Consider the following 21,349-nt stretch of genomic DNA (forward strand, 5'->3'; position numbering starts at 1 on the left):
TTTTGTGCATGGATTCGAGAATGCATATCTACGGTGTCTTATAGTGTTATGGTGAATGGAGTACCATCAGACTATTTTGGACCGGAGAGGGGATTGTGGCAAGGAGATCCTATGTCACCATTTTTATTTCTCATATGTGCGGAAGCTCTATCGTCTCATATTCGGAAGCACGAGCTGGAGGGGTTGATTAATGGAGTGAGGGTGGCGGCGGGGCAACGCTAGTTTCTCACTTATTCTTTGTAGATGATTTTGTGGTCTTTTGTAAAGCTGATGAAAGGAAGGCAGGACATGTGATTAAAATATTGAAGGACTACGGGAAGGCTTCAGGACAGATTATTAATTTAGAGAAAAGTTCTATATTTATTGGGAAGGGATGTTGGAAGAAGCTAAAAAAGAAAATTTCCACGAAAATGAATATTCAAGCTCGAGATGGGTTCGGAAAATATTTGGGGATCCAGGCAGATTTTGGGCATTCGAAGAAAGTGGTCTTTGAATCAATACGTCGCAGTATTGAGAGTAGAATTGATGGGTGGGCTGACCAATTTTTGTCTCCTGCGGGGAAGGAAGTGTTGATCAAATTAGTTGCTATGGCAATGCTGAATCATGCCATGGCATGTTTTAAACTACCGGTGGGCACCTGCAAGGAAATGGAGAGAGTCATTGTGCAATTCTGGTGAAGAGGGCAATCCAAGGCTAAAGGATGTCACTGGGTAGCATGGGATAAATTGACAATGAGTAAGAAGGTTGGAGGATTGGGGTTCCATGATTTGATATGTTTTAACTTGGCGATGCTTGCCAAAATTAGTTGGAGGATCCTACATCACCCTGATTCGGTTCTTGGGACCATACTGCGGGAGAAATATTTTCCTAACTCTAATAAACAGAATAAATCTTCATGGGGATGGAAAGGTACATTATTGGGGAGACATGTATTGAATCGTGGGCTACGGTGACGGGTGGGGAATGGAGAAATGATCACAGTGGCTCATGATCCATGGATACCTAAGCCGCATTCTTTTAAACCGGAGATGCGGAATGAGGTTTCTAATCTTAAGGTGTGTGATTTAATCACCCTGGATAGGCAGAGGTGGAAGATGGAGCTGCTTGAAACTATGGTGGAACCTGAGGACTTGGAACTGATTCAAACCATTCCTATTAGTAGGAGCAGTGGCGAAGCTAGGAATCTTACCGCAAGGGGTCTTAGTGTAAAAGTCCAAATAAAAATTTAGGATGGAAAAACATATTGAAAATGAAATCATAGTACTTTCATTCATAATTCATAACGGAAACAATATTACAAGCTATAATTGTCCACGACGAGGTTTCATATTTTGAAAACGAAGCATTATAGCTTCATTTTCAATACAAGCAAAAATATCTCTCTCAATATAAACAAGCAAGCTATCACTCAACTATTGATCTCCCATTTTGCTCCTAAGTGGACGCTTAACAATACTCATGACAGAAAATGTTCTCTCCATTGAAGCAGTTGCAATTGGTAAAACTAAAGACAATGTAATGAGCAAATATACATAATTGAATATTTGATGCATCCTTGTCTCCACCATTTTTTTTTTTGCAAGATCACCAATCCCTTCCACTTGAGAGAAATCACTAATGGAACGCACATAATGAATATAAATCTCAAGTTGATCTTCAAGTGCCAAACGATCCTCATCCGAAAAATCTTGAGGATAAAATTGAGCAAGACGAAGTAACTTTGGTTTATCAAAAGTTACAAATGAATCTTTCGGACTCAAACATGCCAAACAAATAAGCAACTCGGTATTTACCTCATTAAAACGATCCTCTAACTCCGTAATTTGCTCATCAATGACATAAATAAAGAGCTCCACACGATAATGATGACGATTTGTCTTTATTGGAGCATTATGCCTTGACCTCCCTGGAAGTATAAATGTCTCTTCCATGTTAGGAACATCAATATAATGTTTTTCACAAAAAGAAGATACTTCATCAACCAATGCATCGAACCCATTATTCCTCATCCAATGTAGCTTTTCCTTGCATGATATCACTAAAGTCATTGCATTCACAATTTCTTGATCTTTCCTTTGCAATGCTTGTGACAAATCATTTGTGAGTCCCAATATGACTTTCATCAAGAAAAGGTGAAACACAAACTCAAAAGTACGTATTTCTCTCATTAACTTATTTGCTTCACCCGCACTTTCATTGGGATTATCATCAATAACCATTTGAAGCACATGAACCACGGATGAAAACATAGAAATGATGCTAATCAAGATACCATAGTGTGAGTTCCATCGTGTGTCACCGACATGTTTAAGACTTGTTTCTTGATTTAAGCCTCACCCCGTTATAAGATAATCATTTTCAAAAGCTATCACAAGCTCTTCTTGAAGTTGCTGTCTAAGTAAATCACGCCGCTTACAAGATGCTCCAACATGATTAACCACACTATTAGCCGTTGCAAAAAAAAAAGGCAATGTCTATTGATAGGTGCATTATTTATCATATTTTCATATTAATTATCCCTAAGTTTTGTTAAGGAATTGATTACAAAAGAGCCTTATTATTTTCCTTTTTTCTGTTTCAGCCATTCTGCGCACTTAGGACGTTTTTGGTGATAATTCAACTTTCCGGAGGAGTTTTGATGCAAGGCAAATTGGAGAAGGAAGCTAAGAGGCTGAAGATTGTCCTGTCTGAATTTCATAATTTTCCATGAAGCCATTCATTCCAGTTTCACAAATCAATCCCGCAGAAGCTGTTTTCCCGTCAGAATTGCGTAGCTGTGGGAGAATGAAGATTTGAAGGCTTTCCCGATTTTTCCTAGTAGCGTGCGATATATGCCTGGAAAGATAAGAGATAAAGCTACATTTCCCATATTTTTACAGAATTTTCCAGAAGATAAATATACCCCAAAACTGGCGTGCAAAACAGATGCCGTGTTTACCAAGCCAAGAAGGATTCTTTCCTAGTTTGTGTCATTAATTGTTTAGGAGTTTGTTTTATTTTAGGAGAGTTTCTCCCAGACCTTTTAGGGTTTTTCTAGTATAAATAAAGTCCCTAAGCTCTCTCGAAGGGGAGCTCTCGACACCATCCATCCCCCCACACCCATACCACCCACAACACACTACCATTCATCATCTCCGCAATAAGTGAAGAAGAGCTTAGGGACGTGCTTTGCCATGGATTCCGGGTTCTATCTTTCTTTTATTCTTATTTTTATGTGTAACTAAGTTATTTTCTAAGGTTTATGATGAAGCCATGACATGAATATTTGCGAAGTACTTTGTTAATTATTATCCGATTATATGTCATGTTGTATTCTTAATCTTTGTGGGTATTTTATTCTAGGTTCGAGTTTCTAATGACTGATCACCTTTAGGAATTTTGTATTTAGATATTTAGATAAATCTATGAGGATGACCAATATCAATTAGGTTTATTGGAACTAAGATTAAGAAGAGTAGACAAACTAGTGAGGATGACCAATATCAAGCTAGTCCTACTTGGTTGACATGATTCTTCTACGCTTAATGGGTTTTTATGTGTTTAATTGTATGCCTAACCAATAGGATATAATTATCATGTAGAGATACAAGAGTTGATGCCTGACCAAGGATTAATTCATACCTTAGAAAGAACAACCTTTAACATTGGCATGGTAATTGGATAGTAGTTGGCTTTAGGAAAAGTAAATAGGATTGTTGTTGGTGGATTCATAACCTTAGGTTTTCTTGTGTCGTGTGTGTGTTTTAATTAATTGTCTTTTATTTTTCTTGTTAATTTAGTCTTAATCAATTATTCAATTCAATCTATCATTTGTTTGTTTAATTAAGTTTAGCGTGATTAATCGGTTAAATTGGTGTTAAAGCAATCCCTGTGGGATCGACCTCGTATTTGCATATCTTACTACAATTGATTCGTGCGCTTGCGAGTTTAATTTGGTTTAAATTAATCTATTATTTAGGTTAGTTTAAATTTACAAGAGCTAGTTGAAGTTGATGAGAAAAGCAATGAACATAAAATGCACAAGGTTTTTCTCTCAATATCTTTGTTTTAAGGCCATTCAACTCACCTTTCATATTGCTAGCACCATCATAACCTTGTCCTCGTAGCTTGGAAATGCTCAAACCGTTGCGAGAAAAGAATGTGTCAATAGCATCCTTTAGTGAACTTGAAGTAGTGTCGGTAACATGTGGGATACCCACAAATCTTTCAATTACATGCCCGTTGTCATCCACATAACGCAACACCATAGCCATTTGCTTTTTCACCGACACATCACGTGCTTCATCCACCAATATTGAAAAGAATCTATCTTTTAGACCATCCATGATAGCATCAAGTGTTTCAAGGGCACATGAATTCACAATTTCTTTTTTAATGCAAGGAGCTAGTAATTTGAGATTCCCCGGAGTATTTTCCATCATAGCTTCTCTAACTTTATCATCATTATCTGCAAGGAATTGCAATAGCTCCAAGTAATTTCCCCTATTGCTTGAAGTGGCACTTTCATCATGGCCATAAAAAGCAAGACCTTGTCGCAATAAAAACTTAGTGCACTTGATTGATGCATTCAAGCATCTGCGATAAGCCTTACGAGCTTGGTCGGAGTGTTTGCTCACTGTCGTTTCAATAAGTGTAGCTTGATTCATCAAATTTGTAGCAGCTTCTCTAACCTTATTATGAACACTCCCAACCGGTCCAACATGCATCTTAAATCTTTCTCTCCTTTTTCTTCCAAGTCTTAAATCCATCTCTAGTGAAAGATTCACTACCCACTTGTTCAAAATTGGTTTTAAAGAGATAGCAATAGAGACAAAATGCTGCATCTTTAGATATACTATACTTCAACCAATCAAACTCATCAAACCATTGGGGAATGAAGCGTCGATTACTTCCCGACATATTAGTTATTGGGATATTATGATCTCTAGGTTGACAAGGTCCTTTTTGTAGATATGATCTTCAGACCTCATCTCTCATATTAGCATCATAATCTATCATTCAAGTTCTTAATCCAACTTCCGCTTGAAGATTACCCAAAACACCATCTAACTGACACTATCAACATTATTCGAACTACCCGAACCCGATGATGACTTTCACTTAAAAAACCGTTCCATAATAATTCTACATATACAAAATATTCAAAATAAATACTCACAATATAAACAAACCATCAACATAATCAAAATAAATATGAATAGGATTTCAATTAAATTAAATATATTCTACATATACAAAATAATGAAAATAAAAACTCACAATATAAACAAACCATCAATATAATGAAAATAAATATGAATTGAATTTCAATTAAATTAAATATATTCTACATATACAAAATAATGAAAATAAAAACTCACAATATAATCAAACCACCAATATAATCAAAATAAATATGAATTAGGTTTCAATTAAATTAAATATATCATACATAGGGTTTAGAACTTACTTGAATTGTGAAATTTCACAATAACAATGAGCAAATACAAAGAGAGTATCTAGCGGCACCACCACCACAACAACGACGACGATAGCACAAAGGAACCTCAATGGCGGCAGCAAGGGAGGAGATGGAGTTGAGGGTTTGGGGGGGATTGAGTTTGGAACTTAGGGTTGGAGGAGGAGAAAACAAAAGAAAATTGGGGGTTTTGGAATGGAGGAATCGGATCTATGTGTGGAGAATGAGAGGCTGGTCATTTTTTTTTTTCTTCAGACCTGGCCCAAAACGATGTCGTTTTGGCCAGGTCATTTAAAAAAAAAAATTCCCTAGGCCAAAACGACATCGTTTTGCCCAGGTTGTTTAAAAAAAAAAAAAAAAACCTCACGCGCACCTCATTCTTCTTTAACCTGCAAGCGAACTCTTTCTTTTTCTTTCAGACATTTCGTCGACCATGTGGTGTGCAGCTCCAAGAGGTCGCACCAGTAACTCCAAGGGACCTCTAAGGTTATTTCCATGGCTTCCAAGAGGTCGTGCGACCCCATTGACCCCACTATGGCTCCGTCTCTGAGTAAGAGTGGATGTCCAGATAAACGAATTTGGCATTATACAAAGGACGGGTTGTACTCCGTACGATCAGGATACTATGTTGCCATGGAGATGATGCAGAATGGGGAGTTTGGACGAAAAGGGGAAGGGGATGTCAAGCTCAGGTGGATCAACGGGAGGAATGTAGAGGAAAATTTGGTCTCTATCGGTGCCGAACAAGATCCAGTTATTTATTTCGAAGACTTGTAGGAAGGCGTTGGCTATGAGGCACAATTTGGAGTGAAGGAGGATACAGGTGGTGAATAAGTGTGAACTGTGTGGTGCCATGGATGAGACCGAGGTTCATTTATTTTTTTATTACGAGTTTAATCGTGTGTTCTAGTTCAGGACGGCGGTGCAACTTGATATGGCAACTATGGGGTGCATGATTTTATGGAGGGATGGCAGAAATTGGTAGGAATGATGGAGAATGAGGATGATGGGGATGGGGTGTTGCAGCATGTGGCCTTTGGTTTGTGGAGAATATGGAAAAGTAGGAATGAAGCCATATTTAAGGGGATTCAAATCTTACCTCATGCGGCAATTGATTTGTGGAAGCAGCAAGTAGGTGAGTTTAATGAGGCTATGGCAGTGGAAGGGGTGAAGAGGCAGAACATAGGAGAACTCGAGGAGGGTGCCTCGGCTTTGGTGGGGAACATGGGAAATGGTTCTAAATGGATGAAGCCTAGTTTTGGATTTTTGAAGCTAAATTGTGATGCTGCATGGCGGAAGGATACAAAAGGTAAGGGGTGTTGACTGGGTTCTTCGAGATTTTGTCGGGATTCCCAAACTTGCAGGAGGAGTGGGGGGCAACGGTTTGCAGCTGCAATAATGGTAGAGGCTGAAGCAACAAGGCGAGGTATAGAGATGATTCTTAATAGTGATATTATGGAGCATGGGGTTCACTTGGTGGTGGAATCAGATTCAAAAGGTTTGATTCAGATGCTTAACAAGAAGATCACAACTGACGTGACACTTGATATTTATCTCCAAGATATTTGGAGGATGGTGAGTTTGTTCCAGTTGGTGAGGTTTTGCTTTACCCCTCGGCAATGTAATCGTGCAGCTTATACGGTGGCGGCGCACGTGATTAAGCATGGCAGAAGTTTTGGTTGGGATGAATTAGGTTCTGAGTTTCATTTTAATCTTTTAGCAGAAGATGCTAATGTATCCGTTCACATTTCAAATTAAATAAAATTCCTACATTTCGACAAAAAAGAAAAAACAACAACAACACAAGTCTTATTACGGTCAGATGTTTTGATATTATATCAGGTTTTTCCAAAAGTTCTTAGGTGCTTCGGAATACCCAGCACACTGAGTGTGTTAACCGTTAGATCTTAATTTTGTATTTTCAAACAAAAATCTAATGGTTAAAACATATAAAGTACCGGGACTCCGAGTCACCTATTGAGAAAAATAATTCTCATTAATTCAATGCATAACTTTACACTTTGGGTATTTATACAAAACCATCACAGTCATGACAGTTGACAAAAAAAAGGAATAATAAACTAAAACTAACTAACTAACTAACTAACTAAACATTCCTTAGCCTCTAAGTATTATCCCTTGAAGGTGTAATTACATTTTTATCCTTAATATCCCCCCTTAAACGAGACTGTGGTGCTCTCAGTTGTAGTTTGTCACGAAGAAGGATGAACTGAGGCTTGGACAGAGACTTGGTGAAAATATCTGCTACCTGATCCTGTGTACAAACAAACTACACAAAAACTTGATTGGCTAGAACCTTTTCACGAATATAATGGTAATCAATCTTGACATGCTTTGTTCGAGCATGGAAAATAGGATTTTTCGCTAATGAAATGACAGAGATATTGTCACACCATATCTTAGAAGAATGAGGCAGAGAATAAGAAATGTTAGTAAGCAGTTTGCATATCTATGTGATTTCTGTAGCTGTATTAGTAAGAGATCGATACTCAGCTTCTGTTGATGAACAAGCAACAGTAGGTTGCTTCTTAGCACTCCAACTAATGAGAAAGTTGCCAAAATAAACACAATAGCCTCATGTGGATCTTCTGTCCAAAGAACACCCTGCCCAATCGGTATCTGAAAAGGCTTGAATAGATGAAGCCTGAGAGTACTTGGAAAACCATAATCCAAGATCAAGATAACCCTTAAGATATATGAGAATGCGTTTTACTGCTTGCGTATGTGAAATTCGTGGACTGTGCATAAATTGACATACCAAATTAACAGCAAAACCGAGATTAGGTCTAATCTAGGTTAAGTACTGAAGAGCTCCAACTAGAGATCGATATTCAGAAGCATTTTCAAGCAGAGGAGATGAGTGATCCAGCTTGGTGGTACTGAAAGGGGTGCTACAAGGCTTGGCACCTTCCATTTTTGCTTTTACCAATAGATCCAAAATATACTTGGTTTGAGAGATAAAAAGACCGGATAATGATCTTTTAACTTCAATACTAAGAAAATAGTGAAGAGCACCAAGATCCTTGATGGGAAAAAGAGCACTAAGTTGAGTGATGACTTGTTAACAAGCTGCAGATGAAGGTCCAATGAATAAGATGTCATCCACATAGACTAGGATAAATACCAGAGTATGAGAACTCTTTATAAACAGAGAATGATCACTTTGAGAGCCTTGAAACCCAAGAGAATATAAAGCATTATGAAGCTTGTCATACCAGGCTCGAGGAGCCTGTTTCAAACCATAAAAGGATTTATGAAGATGGCAAACATGATGTGGTTTTGTTAGATCTTTAAAGTCAGGTGGTTGTTGCATAAACACTGATTCAGTAAGTGTGACATGGAGAAAGGCATCACTGACATCTAATTGGTTGAGGAACCAATCATATTAGGTAGCAATAGTGAGAATAAGGTGAATAGTCACATGTTTGGCCACTGGACTAAGGGTTTCAGTGTAGTCAAGACCCTTTTGCTGGTGAAACCCTTTAACAACCAAGTGGGCTTTGTACCTGTCAATAGATCCATCTGGTTTCCTTTTGATCCTAAAAACCCACTTACATCCCACAAGGTTATAAGAAGTAGAAGGTGGTACAAGAGACCAAGTACCAGTTGTTACAAAGGCATTAAATTCCTCTTGCATTGCTGTGCGCCAATGAGAGTGTTTGGAAGCTTATAGGTAGGTTGTAGGAACATATTCAACTGCAAGATGTGAGGGAATGAGGTGCTTAGTTACAGCTAATGCTTTGGGTTTGAAAATTCCAGATTTGGATCTGGTTTGCATTGGGTGGTTATTAGTAGGTAATGTAGGTTGGAATGAGTTGATATTTGGAGAAGTTGCAGATGTTGTATTTCGAGAGGTTGATGAGGAGACAGAAGGTAATAAAGTGGATGTGAGCACTAGATTTGGTGTAGAAATAGTATGAGTAGGATAAAGGGTAAATGTGAGAGATAAGGGAATAGAAGATTGGTATAATTGAGAGGAAACAGGTTGGGATGGAGAATGGTGGAAGGTATGAAATGGAAAGGTTGACTCATAAAAAAGAACATGCCTTGAAATATACAACCTGTGAGTAGATGGATGTAGACACAGGTAGCCCTTGTGATTTAAGCTATACCCCAAGAAGACACAGGGCTTGCTTTTAGGATCTATGAAAATGACATAATACCGAAAACCATGATGAGACATTATGGGTGAAGGTCCCCAAACATCTGTATGGATAAGTTCTAAAGGCTTGCAGGTTGTACAAGTAGTACTAGAAAAATGAAGCTTAAAACATTTCCCTAGTGCACAAGTTGAGCAAAAGGTTTTATTTGAAGCATCAAGAACAGAAATACATGATTGAGAGGCCAAATTATTTATGATCTTTATAGAATTGTGGCCCAATCCTTGATGCCAAAGATGCTTTGGAGCTTTGACAGATGCAGCTAAAGCTTGTTGAGAGTTAGCAAGATAAGATGATGAGTGAAAATGATAGAATCCATGTTGAACTAGTCCTTTAAAGAGCATTCTCCCCGAAGAACGATCCTTCACAATGAAGTGAAAAAGGATAAAGATGCATAGAACAAGAATTGTCAAGTAGAAATTGATTAACAGAGAGAAGATTATGCTTCAAATCAAGAACATGTAAGACATGCTTCAATGCAAAGGATTGAGTAGAAGTATGTAAAGAGGTTGAGCCAAAATGGAGAATAGGCAAACCTTTGCCATCTCCAATGTATACTTGCTTAGGACCAATGTATGCTTCTAGATTCTGAAGGTTGGCAAATGAGTTTTTCATATGAGAACTGGCACCAGAGTCAACAATCCAGGTAGGAGTAGAATTGGAGGTACTAGCAACCATTGCAAAATGAGAAGATTTTCCATTGTAGTTTTGATCCATGCGATGAGGACAATCACTAGCTTCATGGTCTGGTTGTCAACAAATCTGACAAAAAAGCTTTCGATTTGAAGAGTAGTTGTTGCGAGCTCCACGATTAAATCTTTGATTGTTGTTTCAAGAGTAGTTATTTCTGCCATTGTTGAATCTAGAATTTCCATGATTTTGAAAATTGCCTCGATTTGTGCCTGGATAATTCCGATCCACGTTGCAGCCTTGATTGGAGAAATTAGGAAGATGCTGTGCAGCAAACGCTTGTGGGGTAAAGTTTGCAAGCAAGGGAAGAATACCAGCAGAGGAATTATATGCTTGAAACGGTGCAGCTGAGACAGTTTTCTTCCGATTGTTGAGTTGAAACTCCTTACTGATAAGTAATTTGTGCAATTCATCAATAGTCGTGGAACCAATACAAAATTGAATAACATCCACAAAGGAGTCAAATTCGGGAGGCAAGCCATGAAGTGTGACTGAGATGAGTTCTGAATCTTTAATAGAAGCATCAGCACTTGTAAGTGCATCTGTAATTTCTTCAATTTGTTAGAGATATTGAGCAGCAGTCAATTCACCTTTAACAAGACTGTGAAGACGAGATCGAAGCTTGTGAATGTGAGACTGAGATGCAGTGGCGAGATGCGATTCCAATTTCGCCTAAAGTTCTCGAGCATAAGTTACGTCGACTGTGTAAGGGATAAAGGATTCAAATAAAGTGGAATTGATCCAGATGAGAATGTTCTGATCATTCTTAAACCAAGTAACATAGGCTAGATTGAGAGTTGCAGTCCGATTTCCAAAGGAATCAAGAAGATATTTGGGCGGTGCCACCATAGATCCGTCGGTGAGACCAGTGAGATTGTAACGACGAAGAATTGGGGCAAACAAGGCACTCCAGGTCAGGTAATTTGTAATTGTAAGCTTGATTGGAACCATAGATCCAATATTTTGGATCGTAATGAAGGAAGAAATCGCAGAATTAGGGTTGGGAAGGGCATCTGGAATCAGATGAACAGGAGAATTCGATTCCTATGAGGGAGATGTAGTGGTCACCATAGCTGAAGATTGAGAAGGAAATCGCGATTAAGAACAAGGAATCATGATCAAGATCAAGAACACGATCTATCAATCGAAGAAGATGAAGTAGCTGAGTCGATGCAGAGAAAAGCGGGAAAATTTTTTTTAGGAAGATAAGGCGGTGTAGAAAGGTGTCATGAGACTAGTGGCTCGTGATACCATATTGAGAAAAATAGTTCTCATTAATTCAATGCATAACTTTACACTTTGGGTATTTATACAAAACCATCACAGTCATATCAGCTAACAAAAAAAGGAATAACAACTAAAACTAACTAACTAAACATTCCTTAGCCTCTAAGTTTATCACTTGAAGGTGTAATTACATTTTTATCCTTAATACCACCCACATGACAGGATTGTTTCCTTTATATGTGTTGTTTGAATCACCTTTGTCCCAACGCGGCCTTGAACATACGTACATATATATGCATGAAGGTGTATATGTATATATGTCCAAATTTTACATAAAATTGAAGGATATAATTCGGTTAATTACGCAAAAACATTGTTATAAGGTATTAATAGGGTTTGAGTGTTTTTTTACAAATAAATCATTCAAATATAGTGTACAAACTTTGCTATTATGTAGATCGTAAATGAGAAGGTGTTTAGCTCGAATAATATTAAGAATTTAGTATGGGTTGGCATTAAGAGCATTTTTACGCATGTATTAAGTGGTCTTGTGTTCGGATCTATATGATGCATACGTGGCCTTGAACAAGGTCGGATGCTTTTCTTCATTTATATTTTATTTGTGCACTCGAGATTTTATGTTCGATGTATTTAAAATACGATGAAAAAAGCCTGGTTCTTAGTCCAAACAAAAGTATCGTTGCAAGGGGACAAAAGAAAAAATAACTGGGAGCTGGGTCACCTATCCCTTAAAATACTGAAAACAAACGTCTCATAATTACATGGCTTAGAATTGGATATTGCAGGATACAATTTTTTCTTCGACAATTTTAATTACTAGTAACTAAAATATATTGAATCTAAGAAGTTTGGTGGACCTTCAGTATGAGACTATTTTATTTATATATCAACAGTTCTTTTATTTATGGCACAAAATACGTAAATTCTCATTTGGTAGTGTGTTAAAATAAAAGGTTGATAGACACATAAATTGAATAAAGAAACCGCTTGCCAAGAGTTTTTTGCTCGATTGATTAAGAGTGTCCATGTTGCACTTAAGGTCTCGAGTTTGATTTTTCTTGGTCCTATTACTGCTTGTATTAAAAACCAATAAAGAAAAAGAAAGTAACTATTTTAACTTAAACACAAATTTTGATTGGTTTTAAGTGAGGCATGCGCACCACGTGTTATTATGACTATAAAGCAATCAATTTCCTTGAAAAGAAGTCACGTGCAATGTGCGTCTTATATTTGCACAAACCTGACGTCATGTGACACTTTTTGAAAATGAAAAATTGAGGCTGAGTCTCTTAAATTTTTCTTAATAAATTGAAATTTGTGTTTTAAATTTCTTTTAGAAAATCTAACAATTAAGATTTTCCATACACCAAAATTATCATAATTGCAAAAATCTAACCCCTTTTCCATGTTCTTTATAGTATTTTGTTGGTGAAAGAAACTACTTGGCAAGGGGTTTGTTGATCAGTTTGTCAAGAATATAACCTACACTCGAGGTTTCGTATTCAGTTTTCCCTCTTTTAATATCGTTGGTATTAAAAAAATAATTGCTTGAAACTTAAACTAAATTTTAATTTGTTTCAAATGGTGCATGCACACCACGTGTTACCGAGACATTAAAAGAAATTAATTTCCTGTAATAAAATTCACATGTACTACTCATGTAACTTTTTGGATAGAGGTGACACGTTTCAAAGACGAAAAAAACCAAGGCGAACTCCCACTTAAATATATCTTTAAGGTAACAAATTAAAATTCGTCTCTGTAATTTTCTTTTTGAAAAATCTAATAATTAAGATTTTCCATACATCAATATTATCATAATTGCAAAACCTTCTTTTAACCTCTTTAATTCTTCCTCTTCTTCCCCAGGTACCAAGTTCGATTCTGCCTCATCTAATATCGTTTGTATAAGTCATTTAGTACTACGGTTTAGTTTAGTGGTATTCTTCTTCACTTGTAAGTGAGAGGTTTTAGATTCGATTCTCGCCAAATGCAAATTTGAACCATATTATTGCTAGCTCACTATGAGGCTTAGCCCACTCTCCCACCTCTTTAGTGTAAATACTGTCGTTTGTTAAAAAAAATATCGTTGTTAAAAAAACAAAAAAGAAAGAAACTGCCTAAACCGTTACATGAATTTTGATTCGTTTAAGTGAGGCATGCACGCCGCGTGTTATCAAAACATTAAAAGCAATCGATTCCTTTGAAAAGAAGTCACGTGCAATGCGCATGTAACCTTTTTTAACGGATCTAACATCAAGTGACACGTTTCATTGACGGAAAAACCAAAGCGGAGGCACCCTCGAATTTTCTTTAAGGTAACAAATTGAAATTTATCTCTGTAATTATCCTTTTGAAAATATAATAATAAAAGATTTTCCATACACCAAAATTTTCATAATTGCAAAAACTTCATTCAACCTCTTTTTTTTTTTTTTTTTTCCTCCTCCATATTTTGTTGGTGAAAAGGACAAAAGAAAAATATATAATAAATTGACACACACAGCGAGAAAAAGAGGCAGTCGGAAGTCTTTCATGTCCAGAAACTTAAATATATATATATATATATATTCATTGTCTTAGCTGCATTGTCTTTCTCTCGACCATCCCGCGTCACTTGCAATCTTCAACCTTCTCCTTCACGTATTTTTCTTCAACTTATATACTCTCACTGCATGCTTTAAAATCCAACCAAAATAAAAAAAATTAACACCATTAATATCGCATATATTTATACACTAAGCTACAAACTTTCATCGTCCAAAAACCCGATCCTTTAAAGCCAAACCATCTCCTCTCATACACAGACATCGTGTTCTTTCTGTTCATCCTCTCTGTTTCTCTCACAGGCTTCAAATTTCAGGTTTTTGGCTGATGGGTTTTCTCTGAATTGTGTTGGATTCTTAATTGTTTGATTTTCTTGCCTGACAAACACTTTGGAGTTTGTTGTTGTTGCTTTTGAGTTCTGAAATGGGACCGATCAGAGGGTCCAGGAGGAAGAAGAAGGTTGACCAGAATGTGTTAGCTGCTTCAGACTCTCAGACCCTGGAATGTTGGTGGGATGGCTTCTCTCAGAGAATTACGGGTACAAATATTCCTCTGTTGCTGCTTCTGTGTTTTCGCATTATCTTTTTACACGGGTTGTTTTGTTGGTTAATATGTTTTAATCGGTTGTCTTTAAATATATGCATTGGTAATTGGTTTGGATATATATGGTTTGTTGCTTATGAGGGCATTTCTTGGATTTTTGTTTTTTGTTTTTTTTTTGATGAAATATTAGGATTTGGGTTCAATGCAGTTTTCAGAAATTGGATATTTTTGTTGTGACTAGTGAATCATATTTGCAAGTGGATTTCTGGTGGTATATAATCTTACAATCTTACAGTTCTTAGCTTCTGTTGATTCGTGTTATCGAGCTCTTGTTTCGTGTACTCGTTGTTGCTCAGAGCATAGCATTCCTAGTTTGATGACTATTTAGGGTATTATTTTAGGTTTTATGCATTATTCCTTCCATTAAATTTATGATGCTAATATATAACTTCGTCAACGGTTTCCTTGTTTGTAATTCCGGTTGATATATAAGTAGTTGATTTTTGTTGATTTCTTATTTTGATGTTTCTCTTAGCAGACAATCCTGTTGGTGTTCATGACAGCGATTTGTTCTAAGCATGTGTTGAAATTTTAAAACAGGCTGCATTATTTTCGGTGATTAGATTGTGGTATTGTGCCATGAATGTTTTTTCTTGAGATAAGGTTGTGTTATACATTCCCTTCCCAAGTATATTTCTCTTCATTTTTCTTGTGCATTAACCTTAGGTTCCTCAATGTGAGCATACCTGGTCTTCTGATTAGATTCAGGATAACCTGTTTGTATCTTGGCGTTTGTAGGATTTGCTGAGAGTTATGGCCTAAGAGCGATACTTTAATATGTTTAGATTTTGCGGTTAACATAATGTTCCTGTTACGAGTACAGATTTTTTGTTTTGGACTGTCCTACACCAGTATTTCAATCAATCAAAACAAAGTGAGTGGACTGATTTGGAAAACACTCGTAGGCATATAGCAGAGGGAACGGCAGACAGAGAACCATGGGGCACCTTGGTTTTGTTTTGGTTGTGTTCTCAGATGACATGGTTAGGTTCAGAAATTTCTTTATCTTATATAGCGAGGGTAATCTATTAGTTTCAAGTTATGCTGTTTGATTTAACTCCTTTGTTTGAAAGCTATACAAAGCGACGTTTTTTTAATGAAAAAAGTGTAGAATTCTATGTACTTACCTCATGAAATACAAAAAAATGCAGACTTCTTAATGAAGTCTTTCCAATTTCATAGAAGATAGCTTTCGTGCTGAGTATTTAATTCTTATATGCTGCTCTGTCAAACCTTTAGGGTGATCCTTTGTGTGGAACACTACGGACCTACGGTAACTTGGTCTGATCAGGTGGACAAGATTAAGTCCATAGCCACAGAACTCAAGCAACAGTCGTCCAAAATGAGTGTCCGTATACTTATCTGGATAGAGTAGGTTGCATAAACATTAAAAAGGAAACAGCAATAGCTTTCAAGAGAACATGGTATAGGAGTTAAAAGAACGTCGCTAAACAAGTTTGGGATCACATTTTATCATTTATTCAGGATTTTGGTGTCTGCAGTCTTTTTTGTTAGGAAAGATAGGTCCATCTGCAAGTTGTACAACAGAAAGGCACAAGATTTTGGCGATTTGATCATGTACCGTATACCTATACCTCAAAAGATTTAACTTTCCAGCTTTTATGTCGAATGTCCTCTATGTTATGTTCTTCACTGAGAAACTTAGATTTGCACCTGGAATGAAATACAGTAATTAAGACCTTCTTTTGTTCAGCATAGTTCTCTTCAGTGGTTAAGGAGTTAAAGCATATTTTCGACCTCACTTGCGTTCGATGATATTTCAGGCTATATTTATATTACTTGGCTAACTCTTGCGGTTAAATGAATTCTATCCTCTTTTGCAGAGGTTTTTCTGATCTTTTGGTTCTGCCAAGGACATTGGCATAAAGGTTCTGAAATTCACATTGATAAATGATTAAATTTTGTTTTCTACTTTCTAGGTCAATCAAAATCTAAAGGCGCATTGAAATTTGAATCTTTCTTCAAAATTTCGATAAAGACATTCGCCTACATCTGTTCGCTTGTAAAGGAAGATATGATGGCCAGGTCAACCTTCTGCTACTCAAATAACAAGCCATTATGTCTGAATGACCAAGTTGCTATCGCTCTTAGGAGGCTCAGCTCGGGTGATTCTTTGTGCAGCATCGGTGAATGCTTTGGCATGAACCAATCCACTGTTTCGCACATAACCTGGCGGTTTGTGGAAGTAATGGAAGAAAAAGCTCTGCACCATCTGTCATGGCCTAAAGAGCAGGGTGAAATGGAGGAGATAAAGTCCAAGTTTGAGAAAATTCGCGGCCTTCCAAATTGCTGCGGTGCAATTGACATCACACACATCATGATGACTCTGCCTTCAGCGGACTCATCAGATGATGTCTGGCTCGATGGCCAGGAAAACTGCAGCATGATCTTGCAGGCAATTGTTGATCCAGACATGAGGTTCCGTAACATAATCACAGGATGGCCAGGAAGTCTGAGTGATGACATGGTCCTTAAAAGCTCAGGTTTTTTCATGATGTCCGAAGAAGGAGATTACTTAAATGGGGAGAAGTTAGTGCTTTCACAAGGAACGGAAGTGAGAGAATACGTAGTAGGAGATTCCGGCTTTCCTCTCTTGCCGTGGCTTCTCACTCCTTACAACAGAAGAGGCCGCCTCTGGGAGCATGAGTCTGATTTCAACAAGCGGATTTTTGCAACGCAGATGGTGGCGCAAAGGGCGTTGGTGTGGCTGAAAGAGACGTGGAAGATAATTCAAGGCGTCATGTGGAAGCCGGATAAGAACAAGCTGCCGAGGATTATTCTTGTTTGCTGTATACTGCACAATATAGTGATTGATATGGAGGATAAGGTGCAAGATGAAATGCCATCGTCTCGCCATCATGATCCCGGTTACCAGCAACAAATTTGTGAATCTGCCGCTGACGATATGGCGTTTCAACTGAGAGAGAATCTCTCAATATACTTAGCCGGAAGATTGTCTCCCTGAGGAGACCAGACCCTTGGTTGCATCCTGGATGGTGGTTTCATTGGTTTTTACTTTTTGTAATCTTTGCCAGTTGAAATTGGAGAGTTTATAATCTTTGGGATTTTGCTTTCTTCTATAGAAACTGTCTTAACATGGTTTAGTTGAAAAAATGACACCATATAAATATGGTTCTTTAGCATTCTGAGTATCTATATGTTAGTGTGTGTTACTGTCACATTTGTGTTATTGATCGTCTTATAATGTGTGGATAAATAAGGTTGATATGTCACGAACTTTAAGTATAATATTAATAAATAAATATGTATGTTATAAGATAACTGAACTGATAATACCGCGTAATGGTTGATGACAATTACACAAAAACACTTCTCTTATTTGGTTAAAGGCCTAATGGAAAAGAGATGCTATTTTCGAGGACATTGCCGTTTTGATTATCCAGCTTTTTAGGGGACTTAAGTTAAAACATCCAAAATATCCAGTACTCCGGAGCACCAAATTTTTTTGGCTTCTTTAGTCCCACATTACACCAAAACATGACAATGCTAGTCTAAGACATCTACGTTCTAGCTTCTTGGTTCGGCATTACACCAAAAACAAAACAATGTCAGTTCGACTTAGACTAAGCCAACACAAAAAACATTATTCCTACAAGCGGTCAAGTCCAAGATAGTCATGCGTAAAAAACAAGCATTAGTGAGACTTAACGGTCCTCCTTAGGTTTAAAATTAACAATGAGTTTGGAAATACTTTTACCACGTGGCCACGTCGACTCAAATGGGACCGCATGCAGGGGATTTGTGAGATAAAATGAGGGCAAAAAGGGAGGCCACTTTCCCTACTAAAATGCAAGCAGGACACAAGTGATATCCATTCCAATAAACCACCATATTGGTTTTATATATCAAGCCTAAATGAGGTACCAATAATCTACGAATTACAAGTCGAATCATCAACGAAGTACAATAGTAAACCAAATTGACGATCATAGGGCTCTAAACATGTCACTGTAAAGAACAGATTGTATAGATGAACCTCGTTTCATCGACGATGCTTTTCGTTCAATTAGCACGGCTTCTAATAACATCGAGACCCACTTCGGTAGGATCAGTAGCCTGCAACTCCATCTGAATTCCGTCCAACTCTCTCTTAAACGTGTCCTTTGAACTCGCGTAAATCATCTTGCTTCTCACCTTCGCTGTGTCAGGGGACCTTCATACATAGATCTTAAATGAGTGCAACAGCCAAGGAACATATAATGATATATACATTTAGAGTAATGAACGAGATCTACAACGCCTAGAACTCTACACTCTAATTAGTTACCAAGCAACGAAAATAATCCGGCTCTTCCGGCAGTTCTCCTCCGTCACGTAATCAAAGTCATAAACAGCGTATCGGCACTCGTTAGCAGGGAGGCTTGCAGAGAAATCCTCATAGCTGTCAGTTGGTTGGCCAAGCTTTTCCACTATGACCTCATTTTGCTTCTCCTCGATCTTGTAAACTATGAAGCGGTAAGTTCTTTTTGCCTTCAATTCTAAAAATTTTATCTTGCACTCGTCGTGTACAGCCATCCCTGATCGTGCGTTCGCCTACGAAAATTCAACAAATACCAAAATGCATCAAATACCCACAATGCATCAGTACTAAATTAGCAATTGTATGGCTACACAGAAGTTTTCACTTCATTCCTCCAATCACGGAACAATTGAAAACATACAGCAACATTCCAAATATCCAAAACCAAAACACACCTTGCTATTTTCCCGTCACGGTTTATCAACTCTCGGTTCATAGTAAAAGCTAAGAATTACTGGTTTCTTCAAGCATCTCATAATTCCAAACTATTAACAAACCAAATGATTGATAAATCACTGACATACTTATACCTGCCATTGAAAAATTAATCACCACTACACCAAGCAAAAGAAGAAGAAAAAACCAACAAATGTGGAACAAATGCTACGTAAGGTTCAATTTCTTAGGACTCGTTTGGAAATGCTTTTAAAATTATGGAAAGCGCTTATGATGAAAATACTTTTGGAACCAATAAAATAGTAATAGAATCCTAGGAAATCACTTTCTTGCTCCATGCAAGAATCACTTTGCAGGAAACACTTTAAATGTTTTTGGAACCCAAAAGCATTTTCTCTAAAAAGCGCTTTCAATTATTTTAAATAAGTATTTTTAGCCATTACACTAATCATAATTCAAATTAGTCATCCAAGTTAAAGGCAAAATGTAAAATTCAGGCTTAAAATTATGGAAAGTGCTTATGATGATAATACTTTTGGAACTAATAAAATAGTAATAGAATCCTGGGAAATCACTTTATTGCTCCATCAACATGCAAGAAGCACTTTGCAGGCAACACTTTAAATGCTTTTTCCAAAAGCATTTTCTCTAAAAGCGCTTTCAATTATTTTAAATAAGTATTTTTAGCCATTACACTAATCATACTTCAAATTAGTCATCCAAGTTCAAGGCAAAATGTAAAATTCAGGCTCAAAATATAATCACACCAAAAAAATCAAAATTCATGCTTTGTGATTGCAAAACACAAAATCCACATATACAACAGGCACTTATTGCAAAATTATAAAATCAAATCAAAATTAAAATGCATATGCAACTGTACAAACTCATAGAATAATCGTCGTTGGATAATCAAAAGGGATGCGATTCCACCATCAACTTCTAATTTACCCACCATTTCATGAATTTCTCACAATCAAGCAAAAAAATTTCAAAAAAATTGAACACCAAAATCGCACATATAATCATACTGCAGAGGATCATCAATCCAGAAAAGAACTGAAATTATAACACAAGCCAAACCCCAGAGAGAGAGAGAGTGAGTGAAGTAGATGAAGTGCTCACCATTTTCCCGAGAAAATATTGGCGGAGAGAGAGAGAGAGATATAAATGGATAGAGTCTCAGCGGTGGAAGAGGAGGGCTGCGGGTCGTGGCAAGAATATGTGGGAGCCTTCCGCCTTCGGAAGAGTTGCTAATATCACCGTCACGGCAGAGAGAAATTGGGCGGTGATCCAACGATAGTTGAACACGTGTTCTACGTTGTGCAATTACTATGAGAGATGGCATGTGATTCACGTAAAGTAAAACGGGCTCTCGTACATTTGGTTTTGCTTCCATGGGCTTGGCCCAAACGTTAGCTCCTGGTCCAAGACTCCATGCAATCGAAAATTTTAAAAAATGAAAATTCCAACTTTTATTCATGGATAGTATTCGGGTTTATCTCTTTATATTTATGTTGTGTTTGTATTAAATTAAAAATTGATCAACATGTCGAAAGACATAAAATAATGCATCGATTGTTTGGAAGTATTTTTTAAAATGATTAAAAGCGTTTTTGGTGAAAATGTTTTAGAAACCAATCTTAGTACAGATACATATGGATCTTGAAAAAAGTGTTTTTTTCAAGAAGTACATATCTGATGTTTTTTTTTTCTTCAAATTTTGAAACCTAAAATCAATTCCACCAAAAGTTCATTTCAAAAACACTTCCAAACGAGTTCATAATAATAAGGCAAATTATAATAATTATTAGATAAAAAAATACGTAGTTTTATAAAATTCAACACACACACCCAATTTCTCGAATATACGAAGCAGCTCAT

The 21,349-nt window shown here is 37.0% G+C and overlaps 3 protein-coding genes across 4 annotated transcripts in view; 1 reads left to right on the forward strand and 2 right to left on the reverse strand.

Annotated features, from left to right (window-relative positions):
* LOC139189261 (uncharacterized) overlaps positions 1 to 4,748 on the reverse strand; it is a 6,115-nt gene extending 1,367 nt beyond the window's left edge. The window contains exon 1 of the mRNA XM_070807858.1: positions 4,067 to 4,748. Coding sequence (XP_070663959.1) covers positions 4,067 to 4,748 — 682 coding nt within the window. The remainder of the gene's footprint in view (positions 1 to 4,066) is intronic.
* A 9,366-nt stretch (positions 4,749 to 14,114) lies between these two features.
* Positions 14,115 to 17,891, forward strand: LOC103434441 (protein ALP1-like). The gene is made up of 2 exons (XM_008372799.4): positions 14,115 to 14,662; positions 16,668 to 17,891. Exons 1-2 carry the CDS (start codon positions 14,548 to 14,550, stop codon positions 17,711 to 17,713), a joined length of 1,161 nt encoding a protein of 386 aa, XP_008371021.2. The 5' UTR covers positions 14,115 to 14,547; the 3' UTR covers positions 17,714 to 17,891.
* A 674-nt stretch (positions 17,892 to 18,565) lies between these two features.
* On the reverse strand, positions 18,566 to 20,792 carry LOC103434450 (actin-depolymerizing factor 1). Of its 2 annotated transcripts, none has more exons than XM_008372810.4 (3): positions 20,591 to 20,792; positions 19,037 to 19,302; positions 18,566 to 18,922 (listed from the first exon to the last, which is right to left on the reverse strand). In XM_008372810.4, exons 1-3 carry the CDS (start codon positions 20,591 to 20,593, stop codon positions 18,772 to 18,774), a joined length of 420 nt encoding a protein of 139 aa, XP_008371032.2. In that variant the 5' UTR covers positions 20,594 to 20,792; the 3' UTR covers positions 18,566 to 18,771. The 2 variants fall into 2 exon arrangements, with proteins under 2 accessions (XP_008371032.2, XP_070674854.1); XM_070818753.1 differs by having other exon boundaries at positions 19,465 to 20,600.
* Positions 20,793 to 21,349: the final 557 nt, after the last annotated feature.

The sequence above is a fragment of the Malus domestica genome, chromosome 01 (assembly GCF_042453785.1).
Source record: "Malus domestica chromosome 01, GDT2T_hap1".
Classification (NCBI taxonomy): domain Eukaryota; kingdom Viridiplantae; phylum Streptophyta; class Magnoliopsida; order Rosales; family Rosaceae; genus Malus; species Malus domestica.